Source organism: Pectinophora gossypiella, chromosome 9, assembly GCF_024362695.1.
Source record: "Pectinophora gossypiella chromosome 9, ilPecGoss1.1, whole genome shotgun sequence".
Taxonomy (NCBI): Eukaryota; Metazoa; Arthropoda; class Insecta; order Lepidoptera; family Gelechiidae; genus Pectinophora; species Pectinophora gossypiella.
In genome coordinates, this window is record NC_065412.1 from 14,497,584 (window position 1) to 14,515,729 (window position 18,146).

An 18,146-nucleotide genomic window follows, 5' to 3' on the forward strand; every position below is an offset into this window, starting at 1 on the left:
TAGGTACTGTCACGAATAATAACAAGTACCTTTATATTTTAGAACCATGTCGTATTAAATATTTTGTCAAATTGAAACAAAGTCTCACAAAATGACAAAATATGTCAATTTGACAGAGTTCTAATGTGTATACATGACAGTACTCGTAAAGTCGTGACATTTCATATCAGTTGACAGGTAAGTATAAAACAAATGCATACCCATGTATAATTAGCACCTAATTTTTAAGCGGCACCTACTAAATTCATTACGCATGACGATCGTAAGCAAACGGGTTACATTGAACAATGAACACTGATTCTAACAAAGTCACAGGCTTTTATTACTAGTCGTCATCTACACATTTAAAACTACAACTCAAAATATACAAAAATAAACTAAGTTCCGATAAGAAATCCTCAATGTACGCAAAGGTGGCAAAATTTACCAGGAGTTAGAATTTTCGTAATATTCGCATTTGTATACAATGAATAATTTGCTTTACGGTACCGTCGTCTCTCTGTGTGCATTGAGCTTTAGGTAGATATGTAAATGTATTCGAATGATGCGATGGTGACAGTTTTAGATGATGTTATAATATGGATTTGCATTGATTTAGAATCACTGTTATAGTTAGGCATTACATTACACAAAGCTGTTTTGCCGCGATGCTGGAGGACAAAAATACGGGCCTCCGGCACCTCGAAGGCATGAACTGGAAGGTTGAAAAGCAAAATTGCTGTTTGACATTTGTTGTCATAGCGCAGTTACTTTTATTGCGCAAATATCAAATTGGAATATTGCTTTTGTAAATGAATTGTTTTAATGTGGCCTTTCTAAACCCCAAATCACATATTCGACATCACCGTAACATACAGATATATTATAAATAAGAATATAGGTACGTACAATCTATAACAATTTATTGATAAAATTAACGAGTGTTTTTCTACATATAAATATAAAATATAGGTACAATTATATTGTTATGGTATCTTCTCCCCGTTTGTTACAGTATTATTATAATTTATAAATCAAAATAGAAGAATATCGACTTAAGGATACAGTTTACAATGTCAATCACATTCAACTACGTCTTATAGGTACCTTTCTATAATTATACTACGACTAACGAGTAGGTGGCCAACAGAATGAAGATACGAACAAATCACCGGACGCGCCGTAGAGCCTAACCAATTGCACACGCCAGACACTCCATACAAATATCTCATTCTTACCTTATGTCCGCGTACGTGCAAGCGAGACAAACAGTCCGCGCACGCTCTCCCTTACTCATTACTGTCTTAAGATTATCAATACTCAGAGGGGTGCGGTAAATCTATCTCGGCGCCCGATGCGATTGGTGCAAGGCGGAAAGTAACCATTCTATACGGAATATTATTCTTTTTTTCTATGCCAAAAGGCAAATGTTCATACTCCTACACACACAAAGGTACAATCCACTCGTATTGAAGCGCCTCATAGTCAGGCATCGTTTTTGACGCAAGGTATGTTTATTAAATTCCAACGGATTGTAAATTAGCAATTGTAAAAATAGGAACATTTGATTCTTGGCTAGGCCCTCAGATAACTGACGCTTGAAGGTAAGTGTTATGACTGAAGTCCGAGCGATCAATATCGCATCCGCGACTGATGGCTGGCATGCACAGTTTAGGTGAAAATGTGCGTACTATGTAAATATGCGCCAGCCTGCGGTATCAGACGTATCCGAAAATTTATTCGCACCTTAAGGGCCCTATCTCACTAGGACAACATGGTGGTGGGGCCACAGCTGCGTTTGTGGTACGACTGCAGTGGTGCGACCGTGTTACTGCTACCATAGTTTCCTAGTAAGATAGGGCCATGAATTCAAGAAATATATTATATAGTCCTATGCACTAAAACCATTTTAGGCCTATAGGCTGATTGATGACTGAACAAGAAACGCAATATGCAAAACTTTGGTTACACATGGTGAGTATTTCTTAAGAAACAGTATGTATACAATGACGATGTTATCTTTACATACAAGATCACATAAATCTTATTTTAACTAATTAAAGCTATCCCATACAACTTCTCAAATTGTGCTTATAACTTCAACGAAAAACGAATGTTGTGTGATTTTCTGACGTATTTTACTTACAAACACATTATTTTTATCATATTATATACTAAGAGTCCAGTTACATGATATTTTTCTTACACTTTTGACCAAGCATAGAACTTTTGAATCAGTTTCTTTGGTATTTAGCTTCGCCCATTTAACCCACTCTGCTTAGTTTCCTCAGAATTATACTGTATTCCTTGCAGGATCAACTATTTTATCGACAGGCCGTTATAAACTAAGTCGTCATGTCTGATAATTATGACCCGACGATTTAGTTCATACATAAATGTCGTACTACTGAGTGAGAAAGTATGCGTAAACGGTTTTCACATGATGCGGTGGCGGTTGGTGGTGAAACGGTCGGCAATGTAAGTAATATTGAGTCTTGACCTCTACATAAATAGGCAATTTTTAACGCACGAGAACCTGTTTACCACGTGTAAAAACGCGCGGTCGACCGCCTCGTGTAATAACCGCCTTATATATACTGCGATCACTTTTATAACGACATAAGACTCTTTAAAAAAGTTCTAAAATTTAAGAAACATCTCTACATTGCAAAGAGAGGCAGCTGGGTCAATCTACGTCGTGCATTTGAAAATCCATTTACTTAATTATTTGTCTTTCTCTTTCTACATGTCCGATTTTTATTTACTTTACCTCCATACTCGTTTCACTGAGATTTATCTAAGTTTTATACCCATTGACCTATTATAGGAAAATGTTTACTCTATATATTGAGCGTTATTTGTCACATTGGTACAACATGTTTATCTGATGTCATAAAGTATCAAAAGTGAGATATAGGCACCGTGTAGGTGTTTTAAATTCATAATCTCCTTCAAGTTGTTTATTCAGATTCCAATATTTACGAAATATCATAGATAGTCTTCTTTTGACTTCTAGAGAATGAAAATATACATAACGCTCATAGATAGGTAAGGTAGTATCCAGATGCCTTTTGAACACATAAGAACTTCACTTGCCCATTTTTACAAACCCTTCCGAGGATAGTAATTGACAATTGCATATAAATATTTCATTTACAGCTAAAATTTTCTTAGTAAAAATATTTGTTAACACGTCATGAATTTCATAAGATTTTTTCCTTAAAGCATTGTTAAGCTACAGATTTAAGATCTACGTTAGAAAGGAAAATATAACCATGACTTTACTAGAAATTAAACAAATATTATTGAACTTTTTCTATGAATCTTTTTTATATTTTTAACTTATTAATATATTGTTTTGAAAACTACATTCCACGCATACATACAATGTTATGTGTCAATTTATTTGTTCCATGCAGTTACCAAATCTTTTATTCGTATATTTAATGTACAGTGAAAACCGTGTAAGCGCCTTTTTGAACAAAACCTAGTAATGTACAAGCTAAAAAAAAGTGGTCTCAATTTGTCCAGATTGAAAGTGTAGCGGACCTAACTAGTTGACCAGCTAGTTCCGCCCATATGCAACAGATGGCGCCACCATTCAACAATGCAGTCCTGAAACGCGATATCGCGTTGCTGTGCGGTCACGAGTACTAAAATGTATACACTTTGATACCATGTCACATTAACTTTTTCGACAAATTGACCCGTAAGTCTCATTAAATGTCAAATATGTTAGTGCGACAGGGTTGTAATGATATTACTCATGACTTATGACTGTACCATCTATCGAGAAATCGAGGTATTGTGGAGGAAAATTACATCAGAATGTGGTTTAAAAATGCACTCACGCTGTTTTCACTATATGACGTCGAAATATAACATGCAATGTGCAGTCGAAGATTAAAACAATAATTTAATTAACTTTAAATTTTAATGAAAAATAAAATAGGTGTCAGTTCTAAAAGATTTTTTCTATTTATTATTGTATTGTTTAGTTTAAATATAATTTTACCAACCGGTTTTTCAAGTACAATCTAGTAAATAGTCATTGCTCGTCTTGGCGGGGGCACTACCATGCCCCCAGATGTGAGTTAGAATTAGTATAGAATGCAATAAATGAATTCGTTCAGACCCTTCAAAAAATTGCTTCTACTTACATACAGTACATTTAAACATCATCCTTTATATGTTATATTACATACATTTCCACGTGATATATATAAGGTACATTTTAACTACGTCGCCTACATACAAAATGGTCGAAGACGTCAAAATGTTTAAGTCCCTTTCTTTTATGTGCAACGCAGACTAAAAAAAAAAACAAAAAAAAAATTCGTCTTTATGAAAATGACAGAATGTACCATGGACAATGTACCAAAATGGTACGCTGTATCATTTTTATAAGAACAAAATTTAGATTTATGTCAATGAATGATTAATTTAATGGTTATAAGCATAATAAATGATTAACGTGTATACGTACATACATTTTTCTATAAAGATAATGGTTATATTATTTGTGTACCTATATTAATATGTTGTTGACGACTGCGACCGTTTTAGGCGTGACCTAAATGGTGGCAGATCAAGTGTAAATAGCCCTGTACAACGTTAAATACATCGCAATATATTTACAATATACACTACATATCATCGGTACGAAGTCATAAGAATTTAGAGTTCATAAGATCCGCAAGTGGTACGAATTTAGTAATGTACTTAGTAGATAAGATAGCAAAAACGATGAAAATTCATCTCAGTATACAATCGACATATAATTCATCTCGAATACATATAAAATTCTAAAATTTCACTACAGTAAAGATATGTATCATTTGCTATTTAAGCAGAGGCACACTTTGATATGTATCGTGTTACTGACCTGTTCGTGAGAAAGCAAAGCTGCTCAACAACCAAAGCCGACGACATCCACTAAACTTACATTATACACAAATTATATCAATTTCTTTACTTTACCAAATAGTAGGTACACATTGTAACAAAATTTTAAAACATCAAACATACAACGTACTTAAAAATCATAATACCGGGTTCTTATCGCGTTTAATCGTTGTCGTCCGGGTGGGAAGTCTCATATTCCTGTTTTAACGCGGTAAAAACCCGGTATTTTGAGGTTTAATACAACATACTACTCACAGGAACATTGTGGAACTAATTACACACAACATATAACTAACATAATTCTTTATAATATTTATAAGAGTCAATTATTTCTATTCTACTTTCCCTAGAGTAAGTGTGAATATCTCAAGCCATTTTCTGAATGTATAAGCTTATGTTACTATGATAATTTTCTAATATAAATACACAATTTCATTTTTACCTTCCAAAACATAGATCTAAGTCTAATTTATTCATTTCACATTATTTTCAAAAATACGTCACAACATTTTCATTAAAAAATGCCATCCAAACATCTCATTTATTGATTTATTTTAAATTTTGTTATCTACTTCTACACTTTAATAAATCGTCTCTTTAAAATACTTCGGAGAAGTCATTTAAGGATTAGTTACACGTTTGAATTTGGAATAATGGCTATTGTAAGTTTCGTTATCGAACGAATTCGTTTGAACTTGCTAGTTTTACTGACAATCCAGACATACCAAATTCCAATATTGCGATCTTGTCTTCAAAAAAGACCTAATTCAGGGCCATAATCCCGCTTTATTACAAAACTTCAACAAATTCTTTCAACAACAACACTTACAATACACTCACGCATGTTCTAAGCTGACTTCATGATTAACCACTTCCTATTCTGCCTCGTGTTGGTAGATTATCATAGCAACCTACAGCGCCGTGGTGGTGGCGAGTGTGGTAAGCAGCATGATAGGCAGACTGGTGCCGGCGACGCTGCTGTAAGGACCCGTCACTGCGCCATCACAAGGAACATGCTCCAATTCTGAAAATTTAGAATAGAATCCAATCTATATGTATGCAAACGAAAGGTCACTGACTGACTAGCTCGCTCATGGCGAAATCTCAGAAACTAAAAGTTCTATGAGCTTTCATGCCTTCTTCCCTAGGACGCCCCATCTTTGAGATATTAGCGAAAAACCAAAAAAAAATGGGACCTTTCCCAGCCGGGATTCTCTTAAAATGCATAAATGGTTTTGTCATAATTTTAATTATCATAATCCTTTTCGCATAACGTTTTTAAGCATAATAGTACTTTCCCATAATAACATCTAAGAATACTGGTTTGTTAGGTATAACTTATTTTTGGACTAATATTTGTTGGTATAAATTTGATTCGCATATAAATAGGTATCCATAATTCTTTTTTAGAATAATAGTGTTTTGTCATAATTTTTACAAGGCACAACAGTAGTAGGTCAAGTTTATCTTACACACGAAAAGTATACTGAATGATCACCAACAGCATGAAATAGAGTCAAAAAATATAAAAAGTCACAATCATGAACCAAATGCAGCCAAGGAAAAAGTAAGTTTCGGAAATGTTCAAAGTTGTGCCAAAACTTTTCTTATTCGGAGTATAGTTTTATGCTTATAATACTTATGCGTATATGTCATTATTGTCATTAATTATTATGCTTATGGTAGTTATGAGTTTCAAAATTATACTTAAAAAGTTATGACAAATTGATACTATGCGTAACTAATAATAGGATAAGTAACATTATGCCATGGTAAATTATTACATAAAAAAATATGCGTAAAAATAGAGAACCTTCCCAGCCTCCCCCCACTCCGGCTCGACAACTAGACGTGGGGACGTTTAGTATGTTAACTCCCTAAACACCATGAACATATTCCTGAAGACAAATCTTAGGATCCCTCTCAAGCAACCCTTTATTGATCGGACATTGTTTTCTCAGGCTAGGTTCCCCTCATTATAGAATTAAAACCAAACTTACAATGTATATACATATACATAAATAATAAATAATAAATGTATATGTATATACATTGTAAGTTTGGTTTTAATTCTATAATGAGGGGAACCTAGCCTGAGAAAATTAATAAGGGACTTCCCATACTACGTTCACCAAAAACAATATAGATGGCGTTGTTCAGTTTAAAACGTAATAATTAACTATTTTCTCATTACTGGGGTACATAATTAATCCAAAATACAATGCTATGGGCGAACCATGTACAAAAAAATTGTTGCTTGATATTTGGATCACATTATGTATATAATTATGTTGCTACCTATATTGCGTCTCTTTATTTTATTCAGAATAATAATGGGTGGAAGATGTAATTGTGGCTGGGCGTAACAAAAAGGGTGCAAAAACATAGATGAAAGATGCATGTGTCTGTTATCCATGAAATTAGAAGGTTAAACAAAAAAAAAACTATACAGCAGCATCAGTATTGATTTTTCTAGAAAGTCCCTTATTAATTATGCATTAGGAGTGCATAAATAAAATGCATCCGGAACGATGGGCAAAGATCATCACGCACTGGGTACCAAAGGACGGACACCGTAGACGTGGTAGACCCCGGAAACGATGGCGCGACGATTTCGACGGTTATCGAAAAGACTTGATAGAGCTCGCACAGAACCGGGATACTTGGAAAGACATGGGCCTTTGCCCAGCAGTGGGATCACACAGGCTAATAATAAAATAAAATACAATTAAATAAAATAAAATTTGACAGCCTCCGTGGTCTAGTGGTTAGAGCGTTAGGCTCACGGTCTGGAGGTCCGGGTTCGATTCCCTTGGGACATGGTCGAAATCACTTTGTGAGACTGTCCTTTGTTTGGTAAGGACTATTCAGGCTTGAATCACCTGATTGTCCGAAAAAGTAAGATGATTCCGTGCTTCGGAGGGTCCTGGCTATTAGCCGTAGAAACACCTCCACCAACCCGCAGTGGAGCAGCGTGGTGGAGTATGCTCCATACCCCCTCCGGTTGATTGAGGGGAGGCCCAGCAGTGGGACGTATATAGGCTGTTTATGTGTTATGTAAAATACAATTAAAGGTTACCGTTGAGCTTGTTGAGGAAATGGTTCCAGAAGGCGCAGGCGGAGGCGCGGGGCCCGCGGGGGCCGGCGGGCCCGCTCGTGCCGTCCGCGGTATACGTGTAGTAGTGCGGGGACGCACGGGAGTACAGGGGCCATTTTTCATCCGGCTTGTGTGGCTTGCTGGAATGAGAAAGAGAAGAAAAAAACATTATTGACGGCCTCCGGAATCCAGTGGTTTGAGCTTTGTGTGCAAATCCCGGTGGGGACATATCACAAAAATCACTTTGTGATCCCTAGTTTGGTTAGGACATTACAGGCTGATCACCTGATTGTCCGAAAATAACATCCGTGCTTCGGAAGGTAATGTGCCTTCCGTTGATCCCGGTTACTATTTACCGATGTAAGTAGTCGTTACCATGAGCCATGTCTGGAGCCTCTGGCGACTCAATAACCCTGACGGCAGGGTTGATGGGGTTGGTAATGCACCTCACAACCCACATGAGAGACGAAGTTTAAGCGGACTACCCAAAATACTCACACTTGAGGCTGCCCTTCTCTGAGCGATAGCGATCTGAGAGATTCAGCCAGCAATATCAAATAAAATTAAATTGGACAATCTAAGAAAATGATTTCGACAACCCTAATAATGAGCACCGACTCCGACTAAGCTATAAGCGGTAATTAGACTGCCCAATCCATCCTGCCCGATCCATCAAAGTAACGGGCTGAACGATTGCTGAAGATCGTGATTACCATGGTTACGCCCACCTATTTGCGGGACGACGCCCTTCAGGCCCTCATGTTCCGTATCGTAGTGAAGATCGACTCCTCACAATGGCACACCCCGGACACATCATACAAACAACCTCGTTTTACACAGACACTACACGTTGACATTATCGTACATGCGCATCTGTGTGTGTGACGTCTAACATCATACGATTCAAGTCCAGATAGCGGGTATGCAACTATTTACGCGTGGGAGTTAGATCACCGTGTAACGCCATCTATCGACGCAGCGAGTACTAAGCTACAAGAGTGAAGAACTACAGAATGTTTCAGTAGTATGTTATTGGGCATTCTAGACCATCGAAGTGAAGGGATTCGCGAAAATGTTCTTGGGCATTCTAGACCATCTTCGTTCAGTCGGATCGCTCGAGCGCCAACGCGCTGTCGCGCGCGCTCTCGCGGATCCCTTCACTTCGATGGTCTAGAATGCCCAAGAACATTTTCGCGAATCCCTTCACTTCGATGGTCTAGAAATACCCAATAACATCGATGGTTCTTAATATTACGATCAATCGGTTAGCAACTACAACACTCACCAGTATAGCTCGAGTCATCATGGGATTTCATATCACTGTATTTAATATCACAAGTATAATATCACTTAGAAAATTATTTTGGTCTGTCCGTGTTCGAATCAAGTTTTTTCCTGTAAGTCAAATTCATTAGCAGATTGCTTCATGTCTCTATACAATTTGCTGTCCTGTCATCCAATACCAGATTGGCTCAACGATCTCCAGAATTATGACATAAAGTGATAATATAATTTGAGACTCACAAAGTACCATACGAAAATATCAGAAATTCTATCCAGATTGGCGCGAGTCGTCATTGAATTCAAGAACAGCTTCGGTCCTGTCATTTAATACCAGATTGGCTCAACGATCTCTAGAATTATGACATAAAGTGATAATATAATTGAGACTCACAAAGTGCCATACGAAAATATCAGAAATTCTATCCAGATTGGCGCGAGTCGTCATTGAATTCAAGAACAGCTTCGGTCCTGTCATTTAATACCAGATTGGCTCAACGAACTCTAGAATTATGACATAAAGTGATAATATAATTGAGACTCACAAAGTGCCATACGAAAATATCAGAAATTCTATCCAGATTGGCGCGAGTCGTCATTGAATTCAGGAACAGCTTCGGTCCTGTCATTCAATACCAGATTGGCTCAACGATCTCTAGAATTATGATATACTTAAAGTGATAATATAATTTGAGACCCACAAAGTACCATACGAAAATATCAGAAATTCTATCCAGATTGGCGCGAGTCGTCATTGAATTCAAGAACAGCTTCGGTCCTGTCATTCAATACCAGATTGGCTCAACGATCTCTAGAATTATGATATAAAGTGACGATACAATGTGTGACCCAAAAATTACCACAAGGATGTCAGAAATTCTATCCAGATTGGCGCGAGTCGTCATTGAATTCAAGATCAGCTTCGAACCTGTCATTCAATACCAGATTGGCTCAACGATCTCTAGAATTAGACATAAAAGTGACGATACAATGTGTGACCCAAAAATTACCACATGGGTGTTAGAAATTCTATCCAGATTGGCGCGAGTCGTCATTAAATTCAAGAACCGCTTCGGTCCTGTCATTCAATGCCATATTGGCTCAACGATCTCTAGAATTAGACATAAAAATGACGATACAATGTGTGACCCAAAAATTACCACATGGGTGTTAGAAATTCTATCCAGATTGGCGCGAGTCGTCATTAAATTCAAGAACAGCTTCGATTCTGTCATTCAATGCCAGATTGGCTCAACGATCTCTAGAATTAGACATAAAAGTGACGATACAATGTGTGACCCAAAAATTACCACATGGGTGTCAGAAATTCTGTCCAAATTGGCGTGAGTCGTAATTAGATTCAAGGACAGCAAATTGTAATAACATAATGAATTTGACTTACATGATATAATTCCCATAGCGGAAGCTTTTTCCTAATAGTGTGATCAATTAATTTAACTATTTATAAAAGAATCAAAATCACTCTCTAGCTCACTTGTCATGCCCGGTCAAGGCAAAAATCTATACTGAATTACATTACACATTACACAGATTGTGCCTCGTATGCATTGAGGAATGTGGGCTATACTATACCATATATTATATCAATCAGGTATCCTCTGACTCGTGGGAAACTTTTTAATAAACAACTAGTTTCAGTTACTGACTTCGCTTGATAAATTATTTTTATTGCAGGGTACAGGTTTACCTACAATACATTATGAAGAAGGTGAACAAGTTTTCACTTTTGATTCATCATGCAGAATCAATGCTTTGCGTTTACTCAAATATTGTTATGTTTTTGTTCAACTGTAATGATGATGGTGATTATAACGTTCGACTTATTGTTCGATTCAAAGCAGGTTGAAATAAGGTTAATATTATTTAAAATATCAGTATTGAAACGTTGCACTCCTTGTTCATTACAACTTAGGTACCTACCTAATGTACAACTAGATCGTGATTATATAATCATCACAACCAGTATGCAGGTATATTCATGATATTCCTCCTCGTAAGATTATCGTTTATATTCAATGTACATAATTTAGTCAGAAAAAAAATGTATGTAGAGAATCGAACTTGTAACATATACCTACATTGAACATCAAACTCTTAACCACTGAGCCATCGTCGTACTGCGTCATCGGAAATAGGTGTAAGTTTACGTCTGTGTAATAAATACCTAATTAATATGAATATGCGGTGTATCATTTTACAAAGTGTTGCGACTAACTCGTTTGTTCGTGAGAATAGCAACTAAGCATTTTAGCGATGACTACGCGTCCAAAATGCAAAAATTTGAAATATGCAATGCATAATCCGTTATTGTCTTGCATTTAAGGTTTTATTTTGCATAATTCAGTTTTGCACGGATTTGTATTGTTTTTCTATAAAATAGGAAAAATCATTAAACTTTACTCATTCCTTTGATCGATTCCCAATTGTCCACAATTGTGGTATCCTCATCCGTGTTATTTTCATCTTCAGTGCTTTTCTTCAAGAAAGTTTGTTAAAATGTTAGTAAGTATTTACATTTACTTTTAGTTTATGTATTATGTTGGAGTTTTTTACATAATAAATTTACACAACATTTTAAATACCATGTACCTAACCGATTTCTTAATTTTCAGGTCTAACTACGAATATTCATCCGGTTCGGACTCCCAACTGCCGCTGGCGCCTACGTCTGCGCTAAAAGTGTTGAAAAAGAAGCCTGCGAGCAAGAGGAAGCCGGCGGAGTCGACCCCAACGCCTACTAGGTAAGATTAATAATATAATTATCTTTAATCTTGTGTGCTTTTGAGAGAAGTTAATAGTGAGACAGTCGTGCCCATCAGTGGAACATTAAATAGGTACTTTAATATCTATCACTTTACTTTTATTTTATTCGAGATAATTTTACGCTATTTGCAAATACAACTTACATATCCCCTATCTCTACCCTTTTGACATACATGCATAATTATATGTTATGTTATGTATCTTGATTAATAGTAACAAAAGTAATATAAAAATAATGTAATGGGTATAATGAGCGTTCTAATTGGAAATCGTAGCGCACGGCGGTAACACTTGCATCGTTTCAATATAAACATTATTGTTACAGTTCTAAAAAGAAGTCGCGTTCGAGCGCCAACGACGAGGCAGGCGCGACCGCAACGTATTCATCGAGGTATGTAACAAAACCTAATTTTCTACATATTTTGTCTACATTATTAATTTTATAAATAGGAAAGATTTGATTGTCAAATTGTATATTTGGATGGAATGGACTCCGAAACTTACTGGATCGATTTGAAAAATTCTTTCACCATTAGAATCTTACATTATTTCTGATGAACATAGGCTACTCGTATACCTATGTATTTTGTTCACCCGAGCACCCGTGCGACGCCGGGGCGGACAGCTGGTTCAATAATTGTGTAGATATCTTTATTACACTCCATAATTCATTATACACATTACGAACAATATCATTATGATGAACATAGTTCAAAATAAGGTGACGGAGACGTTTGTGCAGCTATTCCTTTGTTCCTTTAAACCTATATAAATTATTACTTATTCGTATTTTTCGGTTTCCAGTACTGGCCCTGGAGGACTCTTCGGGTTTGAGACGGGAGCAACTTCGGGGACGTCGAAGTCTGCAGTGCTGCAGACTTATTTGACCAGCCGCGTCCCCAACGGTCGAGTGCGCCGGGAGCTCGTCAACCAGTCTGGCGAGTACTATATAGAGTTCCGGGTGTATAACACCGAGAAAGCTGTTGCCTCTAAACCAGATCAGCGGTGGAAAGAGGCTGAAGTTACTCTTAAAGTAAAGTTAGATCGGGGGACTCCGCAGTGGGAGAAAATGCAATCGTTTATGCAGCGGATTCATAATTTATTTGAAGATTGTGAGCCCGTCTTCATAAGCGAATAGTAATAAGTACAGCTACTACTCAGGTACTTATTACAACCTTTTCTCTCACTGCTGCTGTTCATTGATATAACTTCACTTTAAGATACTTAGTAGTTTTTTTTCCACTGAATTTTCAACCAAATACCTATGAAATTATAATTGTAAATCATACATTCATTGTGTATATTGCAATTTTATGTCGTTAGCGTATGAAAGGCGAGGCATTTTCTTTGTATATTTAAAGTATACTTATCAAAAATGGTGTTTTGTACAGTTTGTAAAGTCTCTGTAGATCGTGTTCATTGGATGGGGCATTTACGAAGCACTAACCATAAAAATAAAAATATTTCTCCTTTTAGCGACGGGATTGAATTAATTGAGTCCGCATTTCGCAACCGAATAGCTTCATACAGAATATTATCACCAGATTTGGATGGTCATAATTCTTTAGATCGGTTTCTTGATGATATAAAAAATAAAATCAAAACATTAATTGATTTGTCTCTCAAGGAAAATGACTGTATAAAACTCAATTTTGAACATTTTGCTGTTTTTCTTTTAGTAAAAAATGATTCTCAGGAAATAAAGTCTTTTGGAACTAAAAATTATACTCTCTATAAAAATTATGACTTTGATAGTTTAATGAACAAAGTGAAAATTAGTTTGATGAGAAAAAAATGTGAATTTCAAGAACGTGATAGTGGTTGGACCTTCTTACATAATTCCCATTTAGAATTGAATATTAATAAATATCAACCATTAAGAGGGTCAGGTCACATTGATTTGCCTGCACCAATCAAAGCCAGAAAAGCGTGTGTAAACATAAAAAACGAAGACAGTTTTTGCTTTTTGTGGTCAGTTACAGCTGCTTTATACCCAGTTAAATCTCATCCTGATAGAGTATCGTCATATCCTAATTTCAAAGACGTTTTAAATGTAGAGGATATATCGTTTCCAGTTACTTTTTCAGACATAGCTAAATTTGAAATTAACAACCCTCAAATATGTATTTTTGTTTACGGTTTAAAAGATAATAATACAGTTATCGGCCCTCTTTACAAATCTGAACCATTAAATAAAAAAGTAATTCATCTACTGTACCTACAGGAAGGTAATATGTCACATTACTGTTTAATCAAGGATTTACCGCGACTAGTTAGAAGTCAAATTTCTAAACATCATGGTAAGTTGTATTTTTGCGAACATTGTTTGTTATTTTTCAACTCGACCGATCAGTTAAGTTCTCATAGTTGTGGAGGTGTAGCTACTAAATTACCCCCAAAAGGGTCATTTATAGAGTTCAAAAATTATAACAGAAAACAAAATGTTCCTTTTGTTGTTTATGCAGATTTTGAGTCAATGCTCGTACCCTACGAGACTTGTGAAAATGATCCTATCAAGTCAAGCACAATGACTCATCAGCAGCACGTGCCCGTAGCTTTTGCTTATCATCTTGTTTGTACTGTAGATGAACGATATAATCACATTACATCGTACCGAGGACAAGATTGTGTTGACAAATTTGTTGATTCAATTTGCAACGATGCAAAAAGGATAAGCGCAGTATTAAGTAATAGTGTACCTATGGTTTTTACAGAAAGTGATGCGTTAAACTTTGAAAATGCCGAAACTTGTCACATATGCGAGCGTTTATTGGTTATGGATAAAGTTAGAGACCATTGTCACATAACTGGTAAATACCGCGGTGCGGCTCACAGTCAATGTAATTTGAACTTTCAAGTGCCCAAATTCTTACCTGTTTTCTTTCATAATCTTTCAGGTTATGACTGTCATCTTTTTATTAAGGAGCTTGCTAAAGTTCCTGGACCCATCAAGGTCATACCTAAAACCAAAGAAAATTATATTTCTTTCACGAAATTTGTGTCTATATCCGATACCGATAGCTTTCAGATACGATTTGTAGATTCCTTTAAGTTTTTGGGAACTAGCTTAGAAAAACTAACCCCGACTTTAAAAAACGATGAATTTAGATACTTAAAATCTTACTATCCCGATGAAAAACACTTTAATTTGCTTACTCGAAAGGGCGTATACCCTTACGATTATATGTGTAACTGGGAACGATATAAAGAAAAGTGTTTGCCTCCCAAAGACTGTTTTTACAATTCTCTTACCAATGAACCGATCTCAGATGAGGATTATGAGCACGCTCAATCAGTGTGGTTAAAATTTTCATTAACCAATATGGGTGAATATACTGATTTGTACTTGATAACAGATGTACTTTTGTTGACAGATATCTATGAAAATTTCCGACTTACATGTAAACAATATTACCAACTCGATCCTGCATTCTATCTTACGGCTCCGAGTCTATCATTTGATGCAATGCTCCTTAAAACAGGCGTTCGTTTAGAACTTGTAACTGATTTAGAAATTTACCGTATGATACAGCAAGGTATACGCGGTGGCGTTTGCATGTGTTCTAAACGACATGTTAAAGCAAATCATAAATATCTGGAAACATTTGATCCATCTCACCCAAGTTCATATATTGTTTACTTTGACTGTAACAATTTATATGGATACAGTATGTGCCAAACATTACCACATTCAAACTTCAGATTTGTGAACGATTCTGAATTAAAAACTTTAGAGTCGAATATTTTAAATATTATGGATGACTCTGAAAATGGTTTTATTCTTGAGGTGGACTTATCGTACCCTTCACATTTACATGATGAACATAATGATTTTCCATTTTGTCCTGAAAAAATTATTTCACCCAGAGGAAAATCGAAAAAATTAATACCTAATTTGTATGATAAATACAATTATGTTATTCATTACGTACATCTAAAAAAATGCTTAGAACATGGCTTGGTGTTGAAAAAGATTCATAGAGCTATAACATTTAATCAAAGTAACTTTTTAAAAAAATACATAGATCTCAACACCCAACTTCGCCAGAAAGCACAGTCTACTTTTGAACAAGATTTTTTTAAATTATTAAACAACAGCATATTTGGAAAAACTTTGGAGAACACAGAACAACGAGTAGATGTACGATTGGTTAATAAGTGGTCAGACAAAAATAATCTAACTAAAAAATGTACTGGCGCAGAGACCTTAATAGCAAGTCCCAATTTCCATAGTGCTTCAATATTCTCTGAGAATTTGGTAGCTATACAGATGAAACATTCACAGATTGTGCTTGACAAACCAATTTATATTGGTTTTGCTGTACTTGAACTCTCAAAAAGTCATATGTACGATTTCCATTACTCAAAAATAAAACCATTTTATGGAAACCGCATTAAGTTGTGCTATACCGATACTGATAGCTTCGTATATAATGTGCATACAGATGACATTTACCAAGATTTGAAGACTAACTTCTTAAAATATTTTGACACAAGCAATTACAACCCAAAAAATGAATTTGGTTTACCTATTGTTAATAAAAAGATTCCTGGTTTATTCAAGGACGAAATGGGTGGACAAATAATTAGAGAGTTTGTAGGATTTACAAATAGCAGGCACACACAGGCAGGTTATTTACCGCAACGGAAGTTCGGCGTCGGAATTTCCGCCAAGTGTGGCGAAGGTCTTACTGTTTCAACGAGTACCGACATGTTGGATACCTAAGTATACTATATTGTCTTGCACAATCATTGAAATTAATCACCGTAGATTCAAAATTTATAGGATAAAAAGTAGCCTTTGCGTTAATGCGGTAGCTATGTGATATATCTAGCTACCAAATTTCATCCGTTCAGCTCTTTAGGGGTTTCGCATTTATAACATTAGTGTGATGAAATAAGTACTTAGATAAATACTTCCTTTAATTATAATCGCTAGTCTCCATTTTTCATGTTTAAACTTGTTAACGTGAAATACAACGCGACAATGAAAACCTAAGCGATTTTGAGTGTGCACGTGCGGTAACATGAGAAGGCGCATATGTGCGGGGCAACGCGGCGACCGCGACGTTGCATCATAATTTATTTCATTTCTATTTCGCTTCTCGTTAGTGCAACACCTTCGAAAATGTCCGCGTCCATGCCGAAAATGAGTTTTCTCGCTATAGTGGGGGATGAAGTCCCAAAATTTACAGTATCAATACAAATTCATCGTCTTCGCCGAGATGGAGATAAGATCAAAGAAAAAACTCTTGTGAGAAGTATATACGGCGCGCATGATAAAGAAGATCGAGTGCTGGCATCCGCGCTGTACTCATGTTACCTGATGTCAAAGGAGCTGGGTGAACAAGTTGAAACTTGTAGCTTAAATAAGTATGAACAGGTAATATTCGTTTATTGTGTTATTGTGTGCATAAACTACCTATTACTTTATTTTATATGTGTTGAGGGGTATAGTCTAATCTGTCATTGTATTTTCAGTTACTCGTGGAGAAAGACGTAGACACCGTTGACGGTTAAAAATCATCATCATAATTTCGAAGGTGTAGCACTAAAAGCGGTGCCTGCTAAGTACTTTGGTAAGTACTGTGGTTTATTTTATAAATAAAATCAAATGTTTGTATTTTATTTTATACATAAATTAATGTGATACGTTTTATTGTTTCAGAACATGTCGAATAATTTAACAAACGTTAACGAAGATGATTTATTCTACCCTTACGCGCAAGATCCGCTTGCTGACTTCGATGAAAGGTATCCTGTTCAAGCGACTACCACAAAATCGACGGCGCCTCATGATAACAAGAGTCAAAAGCTGAAAAGTGATAAGAAGAAGAAGAGGAAGATAATTAAATCTAAAGTTAAATGCGGAAAATGGAAGCAGTCATCTTCATTTGTGCAAAATCGGAACGCGGAGAAAGCCACCAAGTTAATTAAAATCAGCATAGTGGATTTAGGTGCTTCAAATACAAGTGAAAATCAAGAAAAAAGTGATGTTTTAGTGAAAGCCCAATATATGGTAAAAGATAGTTATGATGATATATTGGGACAGACTGAAAAATTAATTAACAATATTTCAAAGACATTGTGTAATTACAGT

General features: G+C 35.9%; 3 protein-coding genes across 3 annotated transcripts in view; 1 reads left to right on the forward strand and 2 right to left on the reverse strand.

Annotated features, from left to right (window-relative positions):
- Positions 1-18,146, reverse strand: part of LOC126369663 (abl interactor 2) — a 317,799-nt gene that overhangs the window by 1,200 nt on the left and 298,453 nt on the right. The gene's annotated exons all lie outside the window — the stretch shown is intronic.
- The window catches only part of LOC126369626 (acetylcholinesterase-like), a 167,985-nt gene continuing 154,130 nt past the window's right edge, over positions 4,292-18,146 (reverse strand). Inside the window, exons 6-7 of the mRNA XM_050014133.1 lie at positions 7,964-8,121; positions 4,292-5,908 (exon numbers count right to left, since the gene is read on the reverse strand). Coding sequence (XP_049870090.1) covers positions 5,796-5,908; positions 7,964-8,121 — 271 coding nt within the window. The 3' untranslated portion in view covers positions 4,292-5,795. The remainder of the gene's footprint in view (positions 5,909-7,963; positions 8,122-18,146) is intronic.
- Positions 9,778-16,617, forward strand: LOC126369716 (uncharacterized). The gene is made up of 3 exons (XM_050014288.1): positions 9,778-12,024; positions 12,372-12,437; positions 12,851-16,617. Exons 1-3 carry the CDS (start codon positions 11,813-11,815, stop codon positions 13,182-13,184), a joined length of 612 nt encoding a protein of 203 aa, XP_049870245.1. The 5' UTR covers positions 9,778-11,812; the 3' UTR covers positions 13,185-16,617.

Coding starts and splice junctions, on each gene's coding strand:
- LOC126369716 (XM_050014288.1), top strand. CDS start 11,813: ATGTATTATGTTGGAGTTTTTTACATAATAAATTTACACAACATTTTA. Junction 12,025..12,371: donor TCGACCCCAACGCCTACTAG/GTAAGATTAATA, acceptor TTATTGTTACAG/TTCTAAAAAGAAGTCGCGTT. Junction 12,438..12,850: donor ACCGCAACGTATTCATCGAG/GTATGTAACAAA, acceptor TTCGGTTTCCAG/TACTGGCCCTGGAGGACTCT.